Here is an 18,648-nt window from a genome sequence, read left to right as displayed (position 1 = left end):
TGTAGAAGAGACCAGAGATGGTATCTTCACTGATCTTGTCACTACTTGGCATTTGCTGTTCTCTTGTAGCTTTTCCATAAACACCTCCTTAGTTTCTTAGAACACATACTGTGCCAGAACTATAACACTCAGCACTTTTTTTTTTCATTCTGTAAAAGATTTCCTCTATCTACTCTTCCTTGCAACTGTTCATATGCTGATACCTGGCAAGATGTTCACACAGGGTCTATAAGTGCTAATTAAGAGCTTTGTCACAAATCCATCATCATTAATAGCTGTTGTTTCTCCTGCATCCCATGAACTGTAGAGTTACAAGATAAATTTATCTTAGGTGTACAAAAAATTTTCTTTAATTTCAGTTTTTGTTCTTTCTCATTGTAAGCATGTTACTTTAAATATCTAGGCTAATTTCTCTAGCACCTAGTTGAGTTTCTGCACATATTTGTCCTTCTGGGAAGAGTACAAGCCTGGGGAAGTACATGAAATTTTACAGATGTTGTCAAAATAATGAAGGAGTTTCAGTGGCACTTTGACTAGCATTGTTTAGGAAGTGAAACACAGCTGTTTAGATGAGGAAAAAATGAATTAATGGATCAGGATGCCTTCATTTCTGGGAATAAAGAGCCTAGCTTTGACAGAAGTGTCTATTCAAAAAATGATAGGAAAGAATGCATAAAGCCAGACTCTGCTTAGAAAAACCTAGAAACAAACCAGAAAGCCCTGAGGTCTGGAACCTAAGCACACATCTCTCCACCCTCTGTAAACATTAATGGCCTGAGTTCCTGCTGCAGTGAAATATTCCTGAGCTCTTGGGGGACATTCTGGACGTGCCTCCATCTAAGTATTTTCTATTTTATTTGCAAGGTCTGTTAGCAGGTTTGGGTGCCTGGCAAGCATTGACTCCAGAAGCCCTTCTGTCTTACAGGGCAAGCACAAGCTGCGTGTGGACACAGGACTGGAAGGCACCTGGTGTGGCCTCATCCCCATTGGGAACTCCTGCGAGAGCGTGACCACGACAGGCCTTAAGTGGAACCTCAGTAAGTCAGATGCCTCTGGGACGGTGGGTTTGATGTGGTCCTAACCATACATTTACACCAGCATCACCAGTGCTGAAGGGCCTTACAAGTTTAAAGGTGGAGCCTGGCATTGAATCTCTGCTGGGCCATTTTTTTTCCTAGAAATGAAGGGGCTTTTACAAAAAAAGAAGAGAAATATGTTTAAACCTGAGATATCACAGGCAGAAACATGTTTTCCATTTGGGAGTCATTGTGCTCTTCAAATAGAACATTTGTTGAGGTCATGATACATTACCATCTTGATACATTACCCTCCAGGGAGGAGAAGCCACGAGTGTCTAAACTTCTGTTTATAAGCCCTAAAGTTACAGCAGACAAATAATAATGTGATACAGATTATTGAAGCTTCCTCACTTCTGAACTGCTTCATGTATATTGTCTGTTTGTCAACTCTGAATTAATGCATCTTTTTTCTTATTTTAAAGTGGAAAAAAGGTGCATTTGATCTAGAACCAGGGACATTTATCTGTAAAAAAGGAGGTTTCATGATTAAAAAAAAATTGAAGCAACCTTCATCCTCCTACCCCTCCCTCCTGTACTGAGTCATTCAGGATGTATTTACAGAGGAAAGTAATGGGATATTTTCAATAAAGATTCATTAAAACTTAAGGGGGAGGAAAGCAGTAATTGAGAGGCTCTGGTCTCACAGTCTGACATGACCAGGCTTTAGACCCATCCCATGTAGAAAGGGCATACGGTTCTCACAGTTTGCAATGCAGTGCCTTAGCTGGCTAAAATCTGAGATTGACCCACTGTGCCAGGCAGCAGAACACCTCCTAGTCCAGGCAATTTCTTACTCCACTGAGAGCTTGAACATGTGCAATTAAGATGGTGGTAGGCATTAGTACCTCAATAATGATAAAAGATATAAATATGGCATTAATTTTGGGATGTGAGAGAATTGCCAGATGAAGAGATGCCAGGCTAGCAATGCTTTTGTCCTTTAAAACTGGATTGGAAGAGCTGACTATATTGTATAAGGGACATTCTCTTAATTTGAAAAAGTGTCAGATATTTTCACTTGTACTTATAAGTACAATTGACAAATAAGGTTCTGAATCTGCATCTGCTCATCTCCTGTTATGCAGCGAATTTTGTGGCCCATTGCACTGAGACACTAATTTCTCAGAAAATGTTCTACCTGCCATGGTGAGGGGAAAAAAGCTCAAACCAACGTCATGTTAATGAAGGAAGCATCTCTGAAGCCTATGTCGTATTGCAAAAGGCTACTGTGTGGATCAGAACGTGGTAGATGCTGTGAGGCTGCAGCCTTTCTTTTGGTTTTTACTATTAGTTTAAAATGCCGTTTTTCAGATACATCAGAAATTTCTTGAGCTTAATGACAAAAATTTCATCGGATTTACAAGGTGCTCATTAGAAAGAGTAATTTTAAAGATGATCTGTTTGCTCCCACAAATGACATGGCTTTGTGGCTTTGTTAATACAAAATTATGATTGCCTGGTCTGCTGAAGCTATGGAAAAAGGGATTGCTAGTCTAGCTGTGCCAGCTGAAAGAGGGCACAGAGGGGATATGCAATGGCAGCAAAGGTTTTTTCCTATCTAGGGTTGGGTTGAGATATCAGTTTCTTCAATGTTGGTCATTCTAGTTGTGCTGTAGTAAAATTCTTAGGTTTCTTAGAGACATAACTAAATGTGGACCTATGGGGAATTTTATTACACTAAATTTCATCCTTTTTTTTTTCTTTTTTTGGGGGGACAAAAAAGTATTTAAAAAACTGTTTCCTACTTGTTTCATGTTAACACTACACCATCATCTATGCTTCTCCCCACCCTTGTTACTGTCTCCAGGAGGAAAGAGAACAGACTTTTACAGTATTTTCCTTAGTGATGTGTACAGTGTGTCCAAGTACAGGCTATGCTTTCAGATTCAGTATTCGTGTTTCTCATAGGTCATAGTTCCTTCATTTATTTCTCCATTTTAATCACAAATGTATTTTTAGAGAGATATATAAAACCAAAAAATTATCTGGTCTTCCTTGTAGATATTCAATCTGTCTGAGACAACCTGAAACTACTCTCTTGCCCAACTGACTAGAGCTAACCTTTACTCATCCAAATACAGAATAACCCTGGAATAATGGTATTGTTCAGATAGTGATAAAAAAAAAAATAAAGTGCAGCTGCATTTCCCAAAAGGGAAACCAATAGCTCAAATACAGCATATGGTTAGTAGAGACTTGGTTGGGTTTTTTTCACTGGAAAGTAGGACCTACATTCAGATAGCTTAAGTTTGATATTAGCTTCCATTGTGTTAATGACTTCTATGCTGCCTGTAGTTTTGCAGTTATTTTTAAAAATATTAGTCCTCCTGTGAATTGTGATGAAGAAGCAAAGGCTCACCTGGGAAGAAAAGGGAATAAGAAGATAGTGAAGTGTGATGTGGATGTCAGCCTTGCTGCTGATGGCTGGCAGTGGCAGAGCTTTCCCTATTCATTCTTTAATGGCACTCTGAGCACACACCTTCATAAACCTCAGTACATAAAAACGTTTGGCTATAAATTCATTTTCATGTGTAAATCATAGAAGAAATGTTAAGCCAAATATGACATGAGAGGCCTATTCCTCCAGTTTGTTGTGGAATTAATTGGATGTGACCTGGCATGTTTGATTTTAAAAGTAATTTTTGAGTCCTCAGAATATTTAAGTATCCAGACAGTAAACTAATTACAGGATTTTAGTTCAAACATAGATGCATTAGGTGAGAGGGGAGTCCTCATTTTTGAGAACAAAAATTTCCAGCAAATTAAAATTCAAGTAAGACTGCAGTACAAGAAAGAGCTGGCTTTGTATTAAGTTTTTTTATGTTCAACATTAATTTCTGTCTGAGCATATCTAGATTACTCTGCTGATTAAAATTTGTAAAACCTTCAACAGGTAGTCAAATATTATCTGTGTCCAGTCTACAGGTGCTGTCTTAAGACTTTATAGATTCAAAGACAAGGATAAATACCTAGGATAGAAGGTGTATTGAGGTTAAGAGTAGGCCACCAAGGGTCTCATTTCAATGGCTGAATTAGATAAACCTGAAATCTGTAAGTTATTCTGCCAGCAGAGAAATTACAACGTCTTTTAATATTGCAGAATTCAGTATTTTTTGTATGTCCGTTTGAGAATGCAGCATGTATGCGTGCTTTTATGCATGCTTATCTTAGTTATTTGGTAGCACTTGTGACAAACAGAATTTTCATTTATTTTAGTTCTCATCTTATGTGTGAAAGAACTTGGAGAAGAAGGTGGAAAATTGATTAGAGAAAATATTTTTATCCATACTTGCTATTGTGTAGCAGACACTCAGAACACATTATAAACATATTCTTTCCAATCCCAAAGGCATACAGATCTTTTCTCTATTAAAATCTGATTTACAGCACAGGAATCAGATAATGCTTTATCTGATTTGACTCACCTGGCTGCTTGCTGATAACAGCTCTCATGTCTAATAAATAAATAACCAAAAATCCAATAATGCCAGAATTACCCAGCATTCTTCATTAGGTCCTCAGTGGTGCTTTCATGGAAGGTAAATAAGAATGAAGGTAGAAATCAGCTCCACTTTTCATCAAAGAATAGGTTGGAGAGTAATGGTAGGATTTTTTAGGAAATGGTTCCTTTTCTAGGAAATTAGTTTAGAAAATAATCTTGCCAACTAATTTATGCTTTATCCCTATGGCCTTTGATATGCTGTATGACATACCTGTTCTGAAAATGCCAGCATATATGTGCATACATATATATAAACACTGTGTGTATGTGATTGTGCTTTCCAGGTAATTCTCATGCAGATTTGCTTCTTTAGGCAGGAAGTTAAATTGCTGTAAAATGCTACCATTCAACAGTACTACTATCATTTCACTTTAAAAGGCAATAACAATAACAACAGGAACAAGACCTTTCTCTAACTGTAGCAGCAGAGCATCCACTGACTACTAATGCCACAGGTAGACGAACAGGATCCAAAATCTTTTTGATGCTGTTTACATTGTTGGTACAATTGAAATGTTTGCACTGTTTTATGGCATTGGGGGTTTCTTGACATTGCATTGTAGATGGAAAAAAAGAGATTACAGAAGCAGTGGAGGGTTGTGTTTTAGGAGAATACAGAGTCTAAAAGATGAAAGAAAATGAATAACTCCTTTAAAAAAAAAGTCAGATGCTAAGAGACTGTTCTTGGAAAGGCTATAAATTAAGATGGACAGGTATCTGTGTGCTAGTGAAGCTGTTTGTGTAAGCACTCTGTAGCCTATTTCATAACGGAAATAGTTTATATCTCACATTTTGCTACCCAAGTTCATTCTGACTGAGGCAAACTAAGCGGCACTTCTGGGAATCGCTCTGTTTTCGGTGGGAGAGTAAATATCTTCACAGCCGGATTCCCTTCTCCTCTGCTTTCCTCTCCTTTCCTCCCCTCTCATGTTCTTCATTGGTAGAAGATATATTATCAGTGATGTACTTTTTCACTTATTCATTGCAGCTCTAAGACTCTGGGTAGGGTGGGGTGGACAGAAATGGTGCTGCTGATCCAGAAGCTTTGGGTGTCTTTGACCTTTTGGTGAGCTGTTTGCCCGCACTCCTGCGCTGCTGTCGGCCTTCCAGGATCACATCATTTATAACAAGGCAAAGGCTGCTGAAATACTTTTCCAATGAAGCAGATGTTCTGAGCGTGACAGCCTGGCATCCTACTGGTTTACTGAAAGTCAGCAAAAGCAACGAGTGCATTGCTTAGCATTGCTGTAGATGATTTTGAACCACAAAGACCTTTGGTCTACATTAAAGGACTGATGAGCACTGAGCTCAGTTGTACTGGGCCCCTAAACCTGTATTTGAATTTTTTCTGAACAGCAGCTTGAAAACTCAGTCAGGCTTTGTGAAGAGGCTTGAAATGGGGATTTGTGGTCATGCATTCAGTTCATTTTCACATATTTCAATAAATGTTTGGAATTAGTAGGAGACAGATTTGGTTCCAGCTCCTCTTTACTGAAGTAGCAGGGTCCTGGCACCCAGTTTGGAAAGGGTTCTTTAGGATGATAAACAAATATTCTTTTCCAGATCCACTATTGGGGCGACATTACTACTGTAGGACTCCACTTATGGAAAGATTCATGTGAGTACCTTAGTTCTGAAGTAGCTCAAACCACTTCCAGTGGTTAGTTTAGCCCAGCTGGAAGGCTGTCTTTAATGGGATATAGGTAGTGTATATATGATCTGTCCATGCATCAGTAATAGCAGTAATTGCCAGGGAGAGATAGGAAGAAAACAATCTCTCTGTACACTTAGCTGTACACAGAGTAGATGACTCTCCAAAACCTGAGTAATACCATCCTGAAGTAAACTGAAGATACACAGAATCAAAATATCCTGAGTTGGAAGGAAACCACTGGGATTATCAAGTCCAATTCCTGGCCCTAAAAAGAACAACACAAAGAATCACACCATGTGCCTGAAAGCATTGTCCAAAAGCTTCTCAAACTCTAGCAAGGCTTGGTGCCATGACCACTTCCCTGGGGAGCCTGTTCCAGCACCCAACCCACCCTCTGAGGTGGAAAACCTTTTCCTACTATCCAACTTAAATCTCCCGACACAACTTCACGTTGTTCCCTTGAGTAGTGTCACTGGTCATCAAGCTTTTCTTGATGTACAAGCACAGAATCATAGAATAGCTTGGTTGGAAGCCATTGACCGCTAAGTGCCCTCTGGATGCAACCGTCCAACCCCTTTCTTATCCATCTAACAGTCCAGTTTAGAGAGGAGAATGCTGAGGGCAACCATGTGAAAGGCTTTACAGAAATCTAGATAAACAACATCTGTATCCTTTCCCTTGTCCACTGATGTAATCACTCCACCATAGAAGGCCACTAGGTGAGTCAGACAGGACTTGCCCTTGGTGAAGCTGTACTGGCTGTCTCAAATCACCTGACAAATCACTGTCTTCCATGTGCCTTAGCATGGCTTCTAGGAGGATCTGTTCCATGACCTTCCCAGGCACTGAGGGTAGGCTAACAGGTTGGTGGTTCCTTTCTACACTTTTAAAGATGGATGCGAAATTTCCTTTTTTCTAGTCACCTGGGGAAAAGTTACCTTTTTTTCTTCACCTGGCTGCCACGACTTGTCAGATATCATGAAGAGTGGCTTGGCAACTACATCAGCCAGTTCCCTCAGGACTCTGTCATGCACCTCATCGGGTCACATAGACTTATGTACATTCAGGTTCCTCAGGTGGTCATGAACATGATCTTTACTTACAGGGGAGGGGCTTTGCTCCCCTAGTCCCCATAGAATAATAGAATCAACCGGGTTGGAAAAGACCTCCGAGATCGTCCAGTCCAAACCTCGATCCAACACCACCATGGTTACTAGACCATGGCACCAAGTACCACATCCAGTCTCATCTTAAAAACCTCCAGGGACAGTGGACACCACCTCCCTGGGCAGCCCATTCCAATGTCTGATTACTTGCTCTGTAAAAAATTTCGTCCTAATATCCAAACCTCCTCTGGCAGAGCTTAAGACTGTGCCCTCTTCTCCTACTGCTGGTTGCCTGGGAGAAGAGACCAATGCCCACCTGGCTGCAACCTCCTTTCATGTAGTTGTAGAGAGTGATGAGGTCTCCCCTGAGCCTCCTCTTCTCCAGGCTGAACAACCCCAGCTCCCTCATCCTCTCCTCACAGGACTTGTGTTCCAGCACTTCAATATCCTTCCTGAACTGAGGGGCCCAGAACTGGACACAGCACTCCAGGTGTGGCCTCACCAGTGCTGAGTAGAGGGGAAGAATCACTTCCCCGGTCTTGCTGGCCACACTGTTCCTGATCCGGGCCAGGATGCCATTGGCCTTCTTGGCCACCTGGGCACACTGCTGGCTCATGTTCAGCTTCCTGTCAATCCAAACTCTCAGGTCCCTTTCTGCCTGGCTGCTCTCCAGCCACTCTGTCCCCAGCCCTTCTACTGTCCATCCACTTGAGAGGTGTGGGAAGAGAGGTTGCCATTGAAGACTGAGGCAAAAAAGATGTTGAGTACCTCAGCCTTCTCCTCATTGTTACCAGTTTTCCACATTGTTTATTGGGGGAAGGTGTACCTTCTTTGACCTTCCTTTCCTGGTTAAGATACCTGTAGAAGCCCTTTCTTTGCGTCCCTTGCCAAGTTCAGTTCCAGCTTCACCTACCCAGCTGTGTTTCATCTCTATACTATTCCCAGGTTTCCTGTCCTTCTTTCCACTGCCATGCTAGTCTCTTACCTTCTTTGCCTGATTTCCTGCTCTTACGTTCCAAGAAAGACTTCCTTAAAGATCTACCAGCACTGTTCCACTCCCTTGTCCCCGAGGGCAGCCTCACAGGGGATCTCACTGTCTATCTCCCTGAAGAGCTGGAAGTTTGCTTTCCTAAAGTTCAGGGGCCTAACTTGATTTCTTACCTGACTCATATTCCTCAGGACTACAAACTCCACCTGTGTGTGATCACTGCAGCCTAGGGTGCCTCCAGTCTTGCTGTCCCCAATTAACTCACTTCACCTCCCTTGACCAGAACACTTATGCATGTGTAACTGCATTGTCGTGGCACATTGCAACTATGAAAATTTAATTTCATTATTAATATAGAGGGGAGAGGGTTGTCAAGAGAGCAAAATGATCTCTTCTTTCATTTGCATCCCCTATGTTACTTCAGTCCCTGTTTCTGCTAATGGAAATGTAACCTGGAGGTATGAGGAAGTAGGTGCTCTGCTTCAGCCCAGATTTGGTGCAGATAATCCTCATCTCTCTGGTGGCACTAGGTTGGTGAGAATACTAAAGTCACATGGAAATCAAAAGCAACCTGCTGCTACGGAAGGATGATGATTGCAAAGACAAAACACCTTTCTGGGCAAGATAGAGATTTGCAGAGACCCAGAGAGCTACCATTTAGATTGGATGGGGGGCCATTTCAGCAGTGACTGAATTTTCATAGGTGAGTTCGGGGGATGAATTTGTCCAAGAAAGAGACCTCATAGTTTATACTAAAGACATTTAACCCTAAAGGCATTCTCATCAGTCAGCCTGCCCATGGATGCCAGGAAATCATCTTGTTCAGACAATAGTAGAGTCAAAGCTGAAACATAATGGTGTACTTCAATGAAAATCAGTGAAAAATTGGCCAGAGTACAAATGCTCATTTGTCATATCCCTTGCAAATATACTTTAATTGTTTTCATATTTAAATGTTCAGAATCAGCCATAATAAATGTAAATGTCACACTGCTGAGAGATTTCCAAAAACAAAAAAGCTCTCGGAGGCATGTGGTGAGTTATTGCCATTACCAGCATCTCTGCAGAACCACAAAAGGGCAAGGACTGGTAGGAAGACAAATCAATCATGTCTGGCTAGAGTTTCCCAGAGTTAAAAAATGAGATGCGTTTGTGTGTGGTGACTCAGTTAATGAACATATGCTATTTAGACTGGGGGAAGTTGTTCAAATAGGTAGGCATTACCACTGAGCATTGACTCCTCCTTTCCAATTTGTATGCCGACCTTTTAGTTCTGTGTATTTTTTAGTACATACTGGTGTATATGATTGATCTCTTCTCCCCAAAAACATGACACTGAGGGAAATTATTTTCTCTGCAGTGATCTATTCCTGTACCTTAATGGCAAACAGTCCTGGCTATCTCCTCTGCAGTGTCTCAATTCTTCACTGGCTGTTCCCTTTGTAAACACTTTGCACGTTGTATCTGAGGGGGCTCTGCTCTCTCCCAGTTTTTGCCTCTAGATGTTTGTGGAAATTAAGAGGTGGATTTTTCCTTGCTGTTATGTGAAGTTCCAGAGAGGACAAAAGTCTGGTGGATGTCATCACTGACTTCTGTTTTATTTTATAAAAAATTATGTTTTAGCTGTAAGTTGTTTATGGCATCCTGATGCGTAATTAATAAACCGTTAACAATTGAGTGTAGTGAGCATGCTATGGAACTATTAATTTTAGACATACATACCAATTACAAATCACTATGCAAGGCTGTTGTTTTCAGGTGAGTTGGAAAATACAGATTTCTGATAGATGATTCTATGTCTTGCCATAGAAGCAGCTGTGGCTTCTTTTGGGCAGTAAATTCACATGGCAGAGGGAGTCAGGGAAACAGGAGGAAGGGGAAGAAAAATCAGAGAGAGAGATACTGGCAAAACTGGGATGTGAGGAGATTGCATTTGGAATTAGAAACATGTTTTGGAGAAAAGGCAGATAACATCAAAATGGGAGAAGATATGAATACAGAGATTGAGAAAATGAGAACAGAAGTGTTTTAAGTAGACAGTTGACATCTTCTCTTTTGAAGCACTGAATTGAGACCAAAATTTCTCAGTCTTGTTATTTCTCTGTTGTTAGCAATTTCTCTTATTTTCCAGTGCTGTCCAGGCATTATAGCCTACTTTTACTGTCAGTAAACTGCTCAGCTCAAGTCATGCAGACCTGTCCACAGGATATGCCTGTGTATTGATCCAACAGCAAAAGATGGCATTAGACATTTGATTTGAGAACAAGAGGAAAACTCTTTATTTGCACTCTTATGGGTACCAATGCAGGACTCTGAAACTAGGGAAAACCAGAAACAGAGAAATAAAATTAATGAGTGGGTTTAGACTGAAGACACCAGCATCACTCAGTGTCCAAGGTGTATTCTCTAGGAATGAATCTGCAGCCATAGTTGACGGTGCAGGTGTGTACAAGCTCAGCCTCTCCCACTGCAGAAGCAGAGTCACCTGAGAGGAATAAGGTCAAGTACTGCTGAAACACGGGATTTTCTTGTGGTTCAGGCAGTCGATTATCTGGGGTTGTTACTCTGTGCAGGTACTTTAGCTACTTGCAAGACAGCCATTCATTTCTCTTAGCACTGGAGCTGAGCTCTCAGCACCCTAACATTCCTGAGAGCTCTGCACAGGATAGTCCAAAATGAAAGCTGTAGTATCATCTCTGAGATACTACATAAGATGTTAGTGTATTGGATTCTTTGCTCTTGCACAGTTTAGCATGTGCAATGGCATTATCAATTCTGTTGTAATGAGCAACATACATACAAGCCCATGAGGAATGCTGCATGCATGCATTCGATGCAGTTTAAATCTATGCAGTAAATAAGGCATAGAGCACTGTGATGAAAGTGTGTCAAATAAGAGAATACTATTTACTGTAATGAGTCTGGCCTGCTTGGTTAATGTGACTGTATAATTAAAGGATGAAAGCTAAAGAACATGAATTAAAATTTCACAGGCAAACTTTAATTCTGGCATCTCATTGCTCTCAAGTCCATGACATTGCACCTTAGCATTTCTTAAGAGTTTTCTTCAATGTGTATTATTTCCACTTGAATGTGGGTCCAAATGCTGTTTAACTGTATGTATGTATGTAATGTTATGTATGGTGCACGTCACAGTGCACTGTTGATACACTGTGCACGTCACAACGTCACTGTTGATACACTTCTGTGTATCAACAGAAGTTTAGATCAGCATGTGGCAACTGAGTCTCCTGTGTTACCTAGATTTTGAAGCTTTTCCTTGTATTTAATAAGAAAAGTTCAATAAAACAAATTAAACCTTTCAAACAATTCCAAATATTTTTGGTATATTTTAAGCGGTGATACATGTCATCAACCAAACAGTAAACCCCAACAAATGGAGGAATGAATGTCAAAAGATCTTACAATCTGTATAGTTTTCCTAAGGCATCACTCCTGAAAAAACCTTAAAGGAGGTTCTTCTTTTATGAGCTTTCAGTTCAACTTTGGGGATTCCTTCATAATAGCTTCTTCAGAAAGTCTGCTCCAATTAGGGTTTTTTCTTTCCTGTATTCTACAGATACAGGATGTGATAAACATATTTTCATGCTGTTAAGCACTATAACAGAGCATTTATAATCTAATTGCCAATAAGAAATCTCAGAATTGTACATTTAGGTTTCCCAAGCGTAGGGCATAACTATAATTTACAAAGGCACCAGCAATACCACTGTATCACTGCTGATTGGCATGCCACTAATGATGCTGTTTATAAGACAATTTTCTAATCAGCTGCATGAACACTCATCAGGAGCTTGCTTCTTGATTTAAAGCAGAGTTGGAGAGAAATACGGGGTTTGTTTTGCTTATAAAAACAAGCCAGGATAAAAAGCAAGTTATAAAGAGAAATATCAGGTTTGTTTTTGAGGTTTTTTTCCATTTTATGAAGCATTGATACAATAAAAAAAAAGAAAAAGACAAATATGGAAAGCTTTGATGTCATGAATCTGGATTATGCTTTTAAAAGTTCAGTGTAGAATTAAAAACTGTGGCATGAATGAGTCAGTATTCTTCAGGCTATTTCCTTTGTGCATTTTGAAAACTGGATGATGATAGCTTAAACATTAACATTCTAGTTTTTAACAGGTGTTACATTTCCAGTCATTGTTTAATAATAATTATGTGACATTGTGTATAGTCTGTTGGGTCTAGTCAGTTGAAGCTGAGGCACAGTCAGTTTTCCATTCCTTTCACATGTCAAATTTTAGCTTTCAGCCCAATAAATTTAGCCAACCCTCTTTACCACTCAGGGAATAATTAATTATTCTTTGCCTTCTTCCTATCTATTTTATTCTTTTGTTCAGTAACAGATGGAATAGCTTTAATTTTAAAAATGTTGTCTATACCACATGTAATCTGAGTCAATTTTGTCTGGCATGGAAATGATTTATTGTATGATTTAAGAGGTTTTAACAAGATGAGCTTCAGTTGACCTGCACGATTTACGAATAGTTTTGGTACACACAAATAAAGTACCTCTTCCAAATTTATCCACAAGTAATCATTGTAAAACCCTTGTAAACAAACCTTGCTGTTCTGTAGTCTGTATAACCAGTGTATGTTGAAGAATTCATATTTTATGAAAATATTAGAGCTTAACAATGAGCTTGTGGAATCAATGGGAGAATTTACTTTAGTATGTTAATCTGGAGTGCCTCTGTCCCTTCCTTACTAGGGTAATTTAACCCCCAATTCATCAGAATATTTACCCATTCATGCATTTTCATGCATGTTACTAGTTCCATTGAATATAGAGGGATTATTCAGTGGGTAAAGTTAAAACATGTACAGAAGTACTTACTGCAAGTCAAAGTCTGCCACGGGAGAATATAACCTTCAAAAATGTCTGAAATGGCTTTTCTGTATGTAAAATAACATGGTAGTGACTTTAATCTCAATTTCCAGGGTTAGCTGTCAGGGCTCGTTCCTACTTGAATTCCTCTTCTCACTCCCCAGTGCTATAAAGCTCCCTTTTCTAGCTCTGCACATTTTTTATGTGTTGCTCTTTGACTGTAGTAATTTACATGAATTCCTCCTGATTTTACTGTTGAATGCCTCAGCAAAGTATGAAGACATGGTAAGACAAATGACTTTGAAATATTTCTCACATCTGGCTTCTTTATCTGTAGTTCAACAGATGTGGTTTCCTACCGGTACAGCTGTCAGGACCATGTATCAAGTGAATTTTTCATATGAGAATTCTGGAAAAAAAGTTTAAAGACCGATTCTGGATACCTACCAGAATTTTTAAACAATCATAAAGTTTTCATAAATAGCCAAAAGCATTAGAATATGGTACATGTCTGCATAGTTGTAAGAGTACAAAACATTCTGAATAGAGTGAATCAACCACAGTGGATTTGAATTGATTTTTTTTCTTACAATGATACAAATTTTCCACACTTTTTTGTCTCTGCCATATGTAAAGCAAGATTTTCAATCCACATAAAAACCCTGTATGCAGCCAATGCAAGACATCCACTAGGGAAAAAGGAACATTTTCTATATCGTGTTATGGGCTAGAATGTATGAAATACTAACATCAACATAAATCTTTTTGTACTAGAATAATTAACTATTGTTCCTTTTTTATTTTAAAATATGAAGGGTAGTTATGTTTACCTTTTAACATTCTAAAAGCCTGCAAACTGTCTTTTGGCAAGTGCAAATCAACAAATGCTGGCAATACACTGAAAGACAGCAGCTTTCTGTTGTAAGCTTCTGTAGAGATTTATGTTGCTCATTTGCAATGTACAGTAGGGAGGTTGTTTGGTTATTCAGAGCTTATGCATGCCACTTTGTCTTTGCTGCTACCTTTTGTTATCTTGTGGTGTTTATGTTAGCATAGCTCTGGACCATTAAGACTTGTCTTTGATTTTTGGGAGCTCTTCTGCTGGTAATTATTTTACCTCCCAAATATCTCAAGAAAACATTGTTGTCAATGAATTTTTAGGTTAGCTTGTGTTCCTTTTAATGCCATAATTATTTTGTGTCACTTCTGAAATAATCTCAAAAGAATTTTACTCACCTGTTGTGAGATTCACTTTTTCCAGTCTATGCCACTCTCTAATTTCCCAGAGTAATGATTTCCTAGATGTTTGTCAGTCTTGGTTTTGTACCCATGTTTTCTGAATTTCTCTGCCAAATTTGTTCTCTATCTGCTCTGATACCATTTTCAACAAATCCTTTAGAACTTTAAAACAATTAAAAGAGTCTTTAAAAAAAAACAACAAACCCACAAACAAAACAAAACAACAAGAAAAAAACACATGAAGAAACTTAAATTGTTGTCATGGCACAACACCACTTCCTGACTCAGTGGGTAGCACACCAGGCTAGGAATTCAGCAGTATGGCTGGAACACACCATTCTCTCTCATTAGATTGCTACCTCACTTGTCCCACTGTTTGGAACAGGGACTGTACAGTGCACCCTGTTCTGCCTGGTAGTGAGGTACTACAGGGAGAAACATAATTAATTGCAATTGGAAGGTGACTTCTGGAGTTGCTGTTGAAAGCTAATACCATGGAATGATTCCTGATTTTAAATAAATGCATATTCTTTATGTTAGAGACTGCATCTGGATTATTATCTTCAGAAAGGGTATTTTGGAAAGAGAAGAAAAATCATTGTTTAACATACAGTGCCATCTACAGAATAGGTTGTGCAGCCTGCACTTCATGCATTATATGGGATTTTTCATTTGAGTTTCTGTATTTTTTTTTCTTTTTTTTCACAGTCCAGTTGATATTAATGGCTAGAGTGTGTATGAGGAGTTTTTGTCAGATGCCTGCAGAATTGAAGGCTGAGGATGAGAGTTGAAGAGCCCTGGGTCCTGACTGAGCTCTGGCTGAAGTGTTGGGGTGCAGTTCCTAATCTCTCAACTGCTGCTGCTGTTTTGGAAGTTGATTATGTCACCCAGGGTACCCAAATAGGATGTGGTTTGTGTGCTCATCTGCTTCAGCTGTAATCTAAAATGTCCACAGGTCAGCTTTCATCAACAACACCCAGTATTAACTTTCTCTTAGACGCCTAAATTTTTGGGGGTTTTTTGTTGGATTTGGTTTGGGGTTCTTTTAATACGACTATTTCTAGAAATGCTGTGACTGCAGGTAGCTTTCCTAGCAATTGCATGATCTACTACAGTGGTCTGACAGGCACACAGAGGTGGAAAAAGGAGGGAAGGGACCAGAGAGAAAAAAGGCCAATGGGATTATGCTGGGAATATGAAGTATGCTATCGCACCTTGTCAGCTGTCCTCTCTGTTAAGAGTCAGTTTAAATGTGGGAGAGAAAGGGAGCAGGTCCTCCCATGTGTTACCTAAGCACATGCTGTAGAGAAAACTGTTAAGCTGTAGTTCTGTGTTTGCATAGTTCACTGGTTGCAATGACAGTATTGACATTGCAGGGAGAGTTGGATTTAATCCCCAAAATCTTTAGAGCGCTCTTCAGAGAAATGTTAATTTTGGTGCAGAAAGCTCAATACTTTTTTTTTTAAGATGGAAAAGGTGAAAGAACACACAAATATCACTCCTTCTACTATCAGGAGTCCATTATGTATGTAATATAGCAAATTAAGTTACTGTACTCACTGCAGAACAAAATGTTGACTGTCCTGTTTTGTCTAGCTTCTGAACATTGGAAGTTATCTGACCTTTTAGCTGTTACTAGCTCAGGACCCACTGTTTGGCATCTTCAAATTAGTGGGGTTGAAAAACAGAAATGGGAAGGGAGGGCTGAGAATGAATTCTGACATCCAGAGCGGAAACAAAATAATTTTCTGGCAGATGATATTGCAGAGGTGAAGAGGGATAGGGTCTTTGTTTGGGTTTTTTTTGTACAGTTACTTGTGAAATCCAATGTATTTAAAGTAGCAGCAGAAATGGACAGGGAAGCTGAGTGTCTGAGACAGCTGAAGTTACATGTTAAATAGAGTTTATGAGACTAGTCTACCATTTCTCAACCTGCACTGTCGCAGTCAGTGCATGTGACTGTGTAGGTGAGTGGGGGTGTATGTAAATAACAATTTCTCTTTATTTAATATACATTAAACCTGAAAAGGGACAGAAATATGAGTTAGCAAAGTGCTACAAAATGTGAAGTTAATTATGTAGTAGTTATCCTCAACATTTCCATCTTTAAAGTGGTTTTGAACTGCTTAAGTGCAGCAGTTACTGCAGACTGTGATTAGATAAACGGATGCAAATGGTAATTGTAACTGATGAATGATTGATGATGGCTTTATATGTTTATCATTATATACCGTTGTAAACACTTTTTTGCTCAGCAAGGATGGAGCCCGTAGGCAAAATGATGATGCATGAAATATGAATTCAAACTATAGTGCTTTAGAGTAGAAGGCCAATATTGTAGGCTGAGATAACCACAGAGCTGTTACCTGAGTAACTGGTGAACTTTGCCATTGATATCATTGGGCTGAGCACCTAATGTCTGCCAGCTCACGTTCAGACCTGAATACAAGTGCAGCTGGGAAGGTGGGTTTACAGGAGAGAGCCTGAAAGTACAGATGGGGAGGCTGAGCACTCTTGAATAATGGCTTTTGGTGGGGAAGGCCCACTGATCCTCAGCTCAAAAGAAGAGGAGATGCCATTTCTCTTCATTTTTCTATTGTTTCTCATGGCTCCTGCCTTCGCAACTTTCCAATGTCCTGTCTCCTGTCTTCTGCCCTGTAGATCTATCGGGCATTTATGAAGCAGTATTTGACAGCCACGGAATGATTGTGTTACACCCCCATTTAGGAACCATTTGGGACAGAAAAAGTATGTTTGTGATGTGAACAAGGAAGCAACCAAGGCTGTCTCTAGAAAAGCAGGGTGGGATAAGAGGTTTATATAATCTAATGGTGCTATAATTCTATTTGGTTTGTCACCTGCCATTTGCTAATTATTAATCACAGTAACAACCTTTGGTAGTTAGATTAATTGAAAGGGATTTTTATTGCAGCAGCTTGAGTTTAATATCAGCTCTTTGTGTATCATACAATGCAAAAAGTAACCTGTGGTAATTAAATTACAGGCTAAATCTTCGTTCTACATAAATTATTCTATTCGCTGAGAAAAAAATAAGCAGGATATTGCCAAAGAAAAGCCCCAGATCATTAGCAGCCTCTATTCCCTGCTCTGTTTGCTTCACTTGCAGTGCTGAAATCTGTCTCTTACTTTTCCTGTGGTGTTGTAGAACTGACAATGAACTTGCTGTCTTTTCTGTCTTGTGCCTGCCCCTAGGCTTGTATAAAAGAAGGGAATTAGGTTGTGTTTTGTTGACCTTTTAGATGCAAGGGAAATGGTAGTCCTGTTTCCTTACACATCAAATGCTGCCAGGGTGTTGTCTGTGTTAACCTTTGTGGAGCACCCTGATGTGATTGTTACCCTCCCACCAGGACACAGTTGTCAGAGAGAATTGAGAAGGGATAAATTGGAGGTGCCATGCAAAACGGCTCAGCTAAAGACATTTTTTCTCCTGCACCAAAGAAAAGGTATTCTGTATGTGTTTAACTACTTAGCTGATCTGTGAGTCCTGTAATTTGCTTAGCCAAACAGAACTTCAAAACAGATGGTTTCTAAATTTGGGGAAAATAACCATTACAGTTTTTTTCCCTGTGCAGTCTGCAGTTATGCTTTAGTACTGAAATTATTTGAAAATTAAACCAGAAAATAAAATTTGGATCTTTACCAACTGAAAACTAGTTTCAGGAACATACAATTTTTAGTATGTATTAGGTTTTCATCTGCACATTTAGCCTAAGATTTGTTTATGTGCTGATTTAGTGTGTCTTGCTGCTTACTTGCATAAACACTACCAAATCAGTCAGCTGGAGTCACCAGCATTTTTAGCTCCCAGCTGCATTTGCTCATAAAAGGAAGAATGACAAGTTTCCTCCTTTGCAGAGGAGGAAGTAGAGAAACATTAGGAAATAATTCATTGCACTTACATAGCACCTGCCATCAGCCATCTCTACAGGCACTTTACCAGAATTAAGTCCATTACTGTGTCTGAAAAGCATTTTTGTTGCAAGAAACTGCTTCATTCCCAATCTCTTAACTGAGGAAACTGAGTCACAGAGCATTTTTCTGGCCCAAAATTGTAACTGAAGCTAATTAAAAGGTAGGGATCCTGGTATCTTGGGTTTTGGAATTATTTTTTTTTTATCCTGATAGAAACAAATTAGGACAAAGGAAATAACTCTTTGATATTCAGGAGTTTTTTTAAGATATATGTAATATTATTGTACTCAGTATT

At 39.3% G+C, this 18,648-nt stretch overlaps 1 protein-coding gene across 5 annotated transcripts in view; it reads left to right on the top strand.

Moving 5' to 3' along the window:
* Positions 1 to 18,648, top strand: part of TPK1 (thiamin pyrophosphokinase 1) — a 307,366-nt gene that overhangs the window by 237,843 nt on the left and 50,875 nt on the right. For 4 of the 5 annotated variants that reach the window (XM_017823218.1, XM_017823190.1, XM_017823201.1 and 1 more), the window contains one exon: positions 926 to 1,037. In XM_017823218.1, the coding sequence (XP_017678707.1) occupies positions 926 to 1,037 (112 nt within the window). Of the gene's footprint in view, positions 1 to 925; positions 1,038 to 15,128; positions 15,244 to 18,648 lie in introns of those variants that run through there. The other variant, XM_017823209.1, reaches the window with a different exon arrangement.

The sequence above is a fragment of the Lepidothrix coronata genome, unplaced genomic scaffold (genome assembly GCF_001604755.1).
Source record: "Lepidothrix coronata isolate B3197 unplaced genomic scaffold, Lepidothrix_coronata-1.0 Scaffold3, whole genome shotgun sequence".
Taxonomy (NCBI): Eukaryota; Metazoa; Chordata; class Aves; order Passeriformes; family Pipridae; genus Lepidothrix; species Lepidothrix coronata.
The sequence above is the reverse complement of the archived record's forward strand: the minus strand, read 5'-3'. Positions and strand labels throughout refer to the sequence as shown.